Source organism: Brassica oleracea, unplaced genomic scaffold (assembly GCF_000695525.1).
Source record: "Brassica oleracea var. oleracea cultivar TO1000 unplaced genomic scaffold, BOL UnpScaffold01066, whole genome shotgun sequence".
Taxonomy (NCBI): domain Eukaryota; kingdom Viridiplantae; phylum Streptophyta; class Magnoliopsida; order Brassicales; family Brassicaceae; genus Brassica; species Brassica oleracea.
Window position 1 is genome coordinate 22,231 of NW_013617635.1, and position 6,998 is coordinate 29,228.

The 6,998-nt window shown below is 31.2% G+C and overlaps 1 protein-coding gene across 1 annotated transcript; it reads right to left on the minus strand.

Moving 5' to 3' along the window:
* Window positions 1–3,086: 3,086 nt before the first annotated feature.
* On the minus strand, window positions 3,087–4,578 carry LOC106320790 (leucine-rich repeat extensin-like protein 6). The gene has a single exon (XM_013759145.1). It carries the CDS (start codon window positions 4,531–4,533, stop codon window positions 3,262–3,264), a length of 1,272 nt encoding a protein of 423 aa, XP_013614599.1. The 5' UTR covers window positions 4,534–4,578; the 3' UTR covers window positions 3,087–3,261.
* Window positions 4,579–6,998: the final 2,420 nt, after the last annotated feature.

The following is a 6,998-nucleotide window of genomic DNA, read 5'->3' on the forward strand; positions in this document are numbered from 1 at the left end:
TAATGATTATAAAAATCATCATATGAAAACACAATCCTATAATGTTGGGACCAGTGCTTAAATATAATCATCTTATATGTATTTTCATGATTTATTTGATGAAGCCACAAAGGAACTTAGTTTGTGTATGTAAAAGTATATCAGTGGTGGGTGAATGGTCAATGTTTTAACGATGGTGAAGTGTCATGGTCAAAAGGTCGCATGGTCGGTTTGGTAAAGACAAATCAACTTCGCAATTTGCACCAGTATTTTTGTCTCCTTGAAGCCCCTTCTTCATGTCCGGTTTTCTCTGAACCGGCCCCAGTTTTGGGTTCAGAACCAATACCAAATTTCCTGGCTCCATTACTGGGCTTTTGTTGCTTAGCCCAATTGTAATATCATATAGCTTAGCCGAAGCTCAATAAAGAGGCTTTCATTGATTTTTTCCTTTTTAGTTTAATTTGGTTAGTCTCGAGTTGTAGCAAAAGAAATAAATATTCCTTAATCTACACAAATAGTTGTTACTGATTCCACCAGAAACATGGTTTACTTGCTGTTGTCAACTTGGCACAATGCCCCAAATGTGATTTTATTTGTTTGGAAGATGAAAATGAAAGCCATGGTTGCTTAATCCCACATAATTTATTAAAATAATGCTTACAGTAAATGCCTGATGAAAAAGTTACTTAAAAATCATATGTTTTGAACCAATTACGGGTTTTCCAATATAAAGTGCGTATTCTAATCTATATTGTTAAAAAAAATACAAATAGAAATGCCGCTTAGTTTTACCATTTTTTACAGTACAATGCCACTGAAATATTTATTAAATATATATTTAAATATGCTTATATTTTGTTAGTTTAAATAATAGATTTAATCATCTAATGTCTTTCGTAATTTAAATAATAGATTTCTTTAATCAAATCTTATCCAAAATAAATTTTAATATATTTTGTATTAACATATTAAATATTTTTCAATATTTATTAGTAATAAATAATAAAGTAAAAAACCACACATCATAACCAATTTATATAATATAAATAATATATAAAATAACCTATTCATAAATTATTGGTATAATATTTTCATATATATAAGTCCAATTAGTTATAGATATTGAATTTGCTTATATGATACATTGTGATATAATAGACTATTAAAATCACAAAATATAATTATTCAAAGTAATAAATATTTTTTTTATGTTTTAAAATGTTATATTAACAACAAGTTAATACATTTAAATTTACAAAATATATGCTATATCATTTAGTACAATTGTTTTTTAAAGTGAAAGCAAATATTCAGACGATCAAGGGTCAAACTCTAGGAATAAACAATAACAGTATGATATAATTTTTTTTAACAAATTTATTTCAATAGAAATTATAATTCCAAATATTTTTATATATTTTTTAATTTATAAAATTTATTTTATTTGTTTCAAGGGTGCTAAAATTTTGGAATTGGAAAAAAAATATGACCCACCCATATACTATTTTAATTAGGATAATTGAAATTTATATCAGAATATTTTATTAAAAATTTTAATTTTAATTTTATTATAACTGCATAGTTTAGTTTTTGATCTAAATTTATGAATAGAAGGTGCAACTTTATTTTATGATATAAGTTTGTGTTTGTGAAAATAATTTAAAATATATGGTACAAAGCTTTATGGAGTAAAAGCAAACAAATATATGACTTTAAAAACCATGAAGTTATCTGCAAAAATGGTAGAAGAAGAAAATGAAGAAGAAGACTATACATGTTTACTATAACATTATTTTGTTCGAAAAATACTTAAATGTTTGAAAATATGGTTAATGTTAAGAATATTTACCATTAACGATGTAGAAGCAAGATTTTTACGTATATAAAAATGAAAACAAACACCAGTACGGTTGCACGGGTTAAGGTCTAGTTTGGATTATTTGTTCTGCAAAAAAAGTGAAATAGACGAACTGAAATTGGTAAAAATCTTTATTCATGTATAATCTGGTATCTTTAGAATGTTCATAATGATAAATTGTTTAACAGATCACAAGAGAGCCGCTAGAGCTAATAAGACATGCTCAAAGTGAATGCCACACATGGTTTAATGTAAACTCAAAGGGCTCAGAAGAACCACACCCAATAAAGCAGACACGGAATACACAAGCCTTATGCTTGCAGTGTATTTGTTTGGTAGATGAATCATGGACTTCAGGTTCATAGTAAAGTTGATATGGATGAGTTTGGTTAGATGAGTTGGAAATGAACAGCTCCTAGAGTTGAAAAACAAAGAGATATACTTGTCACTTTTGCATTAAGAACTGGATGCACTTAATTGGTCAATAAATAATATGTTCTGATTCTCGACATGTCAGCATTTTGAGACATACTGTTAAAGATGTCATTTCAGTGATTCAGAATTTGCCAGTATGGCCAAGTTTATTAATAGAATTGACAGAGACAACGACGCTAAAAGAAGGTTTGAGGAGTTCAAGATCACACACATATCAAAAATACAAAACCGGACAGTAAACACTTTGGTCAAGATTGCACGAGATTTTCATAAAAATTTAGTTTTTGTTGGCTATTTTACTCCGGTTACTTTAAATTTGAGTAACGTGATAGTTTTTATGTCAAAAAAAAAAATTTGTTGAACATTCACTATTGTGAGTTGAATCTGAATGCTTATGTTGCGATTTAAGCCATGATCGACCACAATACGTTTTAAAATGACAAATTCTTCAGTTATTTCACATATTTTGGATATTAGTCTAGTTTTTTTTCTGACTTGTAGGTATTAGTATAGTTTTCGATATGTGATTAAAGCATACACTCCAAATAACTATCCAACATATCTTTCTTTCGTGAAGGTCAGATTACACATAACTCCCCTCACATTGCTAAAAATGTTCCTCATACAAACATTTACACATTCAATTTTTTTTTATAAAAAAATTAAAAGAAAATAGGTAGTGAGACAAGAACATTTTTTTTTTTACATCAAACGGTTGATCTATTATTCAAGCTTGAGTTGGTCTGGAGAACCACACTGGAATATAACAACTAATGTAATACAGGTCCCTATGAAAGGATCTCGCTATCTTAGCTAATGAATTAGACGATACATTTTCAGATCGAGGAATAAAAACAATAGAGAATTTTGTTCCGGATGTGAGACAAGAACAATTTAAAGTGAACATTACTAGCGTTACATAACGTAGAACACAATAACTAAACAGATGGGAGTTTCAACTGTTGGATCACATACTATCAACAGAAACCTTAGTAATGCACAGGTGTTGGAAGAGTACACGGTGGTGAAGGATACACATATGGTGGCGGAGGATGCGACGGATACACATATGGTGGTGGCGATGGTGGTGGCGGTGAAGGTGGTGGAGGAGGAGGTGGACTAGGCGGAGAGCAACCGAAAGAAGCACAATTTATAGGATAAGAAGAAAAAGATTTACATTCTGCGGGAGACCGTTGCATTGGTCTTAAAGGTAAACAGTTTTTACGATCATCAAACTCCTGAAGCCTCAGACAAACCGGTGGCTCGCCGGAGAAGAAGTTATACGAGTAAGTAAAGTTCTCAAGATTCGGTAACCGGCAGATGCTCTCCGGAATATGGCCGGAGAATTTGTTATTTGCGATGTTTAACTGTTCTAAACTCTTCATATCACCCATAGTCTCCGGCAACGAACCAACCAAGTTGTTGAAACTCACGTCAAAAACCGTCAGCTGGTTTAGCAAACCGACTTCCCGGTTTAAACAACCGCCAATCTGACTATTCGTGAGAATAACCTCGTGCAACGTTTTCCCCATGTTGTAGAAACTCGGAGGTAGACAAGATCCTTGGAGATCGTTGTTGGCTAAGACAAGAACCGAAACCTGAGAGTTTCCAATGTTTTTCGGTAGCCTAAACCGGAACTTGTTGTTGTTAATGAACAGAGCGTCAAGGTTTAGGTCAAAGAGTTGGCTAGGAACATCGCCGTACAACTCATTAAACCTAATGTCAAGAAACTTCAAAGAAGGCAAAGAGAAGATGACGGAAGGGAACTCGCCGGAGAGTTTATTGTTGCTGACGTCAAGCTCGTGAAGAAGCTTGAGGCAGTTTAGAGATTTAGGGAGTTGACCCTCAAACCGGTTGGAATTGATATGGAATAAGGCGAGATCGGTTAAGAGACCGAGCTCTACCGGGAGATAACCGGCGATGTTGGCCCGGTTTAAGTCTATACCGGCTACGGTTAAGACGTAAGGGTTGTCTAAAGCCTGTGCACAGAACACACCCGTGTAGTTACAAACATGAGGACCACACCAATTAGAAGTGAATCCATTTGGGTCTGAAGTTATAGTGTGTTTCCATGCTTGAAGGGCTGTGTAAGCTTTTAAGAGCCTAGGGTTTACGATCGGAGGAAACCCATAAGGACCATGTGCGGAGCATGGGTTGATGGGAAGAGTATTGTAAGTGAAAGCTTGAGGAAGAAGGACGAGGAAGAAGATGAAACAAGAGGCCAAGAAACGACATTGGAAGAAGAAAGGTTCTTCTCTCATTTTGAGATGGTTTTTGTTTGTGTTTTTGGAAATGGGACTAAGTATAAGGTTGTTTATGTATAGGAAAGGGTGTAACCACTTCCGTTGAAAATTTATTTATTAATGATTTAGGAAAGTAATTGTAGATGATCGATTTCTAGTGGTTATATTTTGAAGAGTCAATCTTTATGTTTAGTGTGTTTGATGTTTAATAAGTTTTCTTAATAAAGTGAAACAATGGGTGACAGGGGAGCATTGTTTGACTTTCGTCGGTTTGGTAGATAAAGTCAGAATTAGCGAGGAATGTTCGTTGATCCTTATTCATGTATCTATATTTTACGTTGTGTAGGCTCTGTATAGTGCATACATATCCTACAGTACGACTTTTGAAAGCAATTTGCAATAGAAACACATACACACATTTAATGGTATATATATACGGTTATACACATGCAAATATTACTAAAAAATGGCACTTTCGAACATCTATAGGATGTTGGATACATCAGTAGTACATGAAAACAATCGACAAAGAAAATCTATTAAAGATCAACTATCAAGAACCAAAGACTTACGGCAAACCTAAAATAAGAGATTGTAACCATTTTGTATTATTGAAGTAAAATTCTAATATTCATATGCTTGGCGTTCTTCTTTATTTTAAACTCAGATTTTTTTTTTGGCGCTTAGATATGCATTACAAAGATACGACAAGTGAAAATTTAGGCACACCGACTGCTGCCCCCCATGGATCTAACAGCTTTCATGGTTGTTTTACTAAGAATTCTTGTTTTATATAAAACCAGTAAAGCTGGTTTAGAGAAAGAAAATAAAAAAAAGTAAGTTGTATTTGAATAATCCTGTAATGCCAATTCTTTTCTGTAACTCCTAGATAACCATTAGTGACAATATTGGGATATAAACTTTCAAGCTACATGTATAATTATTCTATTTTAGAGTAGTTTTGCTCCAACTTCCAATAGTATTACTCTATAATAGATCTATAAATAGAGTGATTTTATTATATAGTAAAATATAGAAAAATGTTCATCTATATTCTACTATATATTAGCGTTACTATTATAAAGTAATACCATTAGAGCAAAATTACTTTATAATAGAATTATTCTATTTTAGTGTAAATTATATAAAAAAATGGTATGTTATTGGAGATGTTCTTACTAGTATTTCTTAGTATTACTAGTATTTCTTAGTACTAATACACTAGTATGATTCTAAGTACATTATAGCGCCGACGACAATTGCTTTGTTTCTTCGAGACAAGAGGTACACGATCCAGCACATACGCATATACTATAATCATAGTTTCATGGAGGCGCATTTAGTAAATGATCGGATGGTTCTTACTTGTTAATTACTACCCGAAACACGGTTTAGTAAACTTGTAGACCATTATTATCTATTTATAATATCAATATGCCTAAAAAGCATGAACGCATATCTGAACTCAAATGTTGAAAATTGTGTATACGGACAAAAGCAAAATCTCTTGATTGATCGTCACTTTAATTAAAACTTATAATACAACTGGTTGGCAAACTAGGTCTTTAATTTCGGTATCTATGTTAAAACGCTACAAAATAAAAACCGGTTGTTCCGTATAAATTTGGGAAAATACGATAGAAGACCTTCAAAGTGATACTCACTAACTGTTTAAACAACTCATGTGACTAAGACTTTTAACCTTCAGAAAGATATTTCTATCATAAATTTATAGTTACATATCTATCGTAAAAACCTCCAACGAAGTTTACTTTTTCTTCAAATTAAATAGGTGCTCGATACTATTCATTTATAGGTTAAAATGATGACTGTGTCATTTTAATAAAAATAATAATAAGCAAATAATGAAAATGCATAAAAAATTCAAAAATTCAAAAATATAAAAATTCAAAAATAAAATTTAAAAGTAAAAAAATTTCAAACTTAAAAATCAAAATTAATAAAATATTTTTAAAAATTCAAAAATAAAAAATGATGAAAATATATTAGAAAAACTCAAAAATTCATTTTGAAATTTTAAAAAATCTAAAAATTATTTTGAAACTTAAAAAAAAAAATCATAAAACTCAAAAATAAAATCTAAAAGTTTAAAATTTAAAATATAAAAACTTAAATTCAAAAGTAATAAAATATTTTAAATGATAAAGAATAAAAAAATATTATTATAATTTAAGAAGATATTATTTTTTAAACAATTCTTTTTAAAATTTAATATTAAAAATAAATAAAAATAATTATCAGACATATTGCCAATGGCAATGACAGTTTCTGACATATCATTGATGACGGTTTATGATATATCGCAATAAATGATGGTAATGCTTGTTGACGGGTTTTAATCCCTGTTCGAAAACGCGCCCGCCTGGTCGCATACTTGTCCGGTTAAATGGTGATCAGAAAGTTACCGTTGCGAGGAGGTGGAAGTCGGTGTTCTTAGGCAGCGAAACATAAAAACTTGCAAA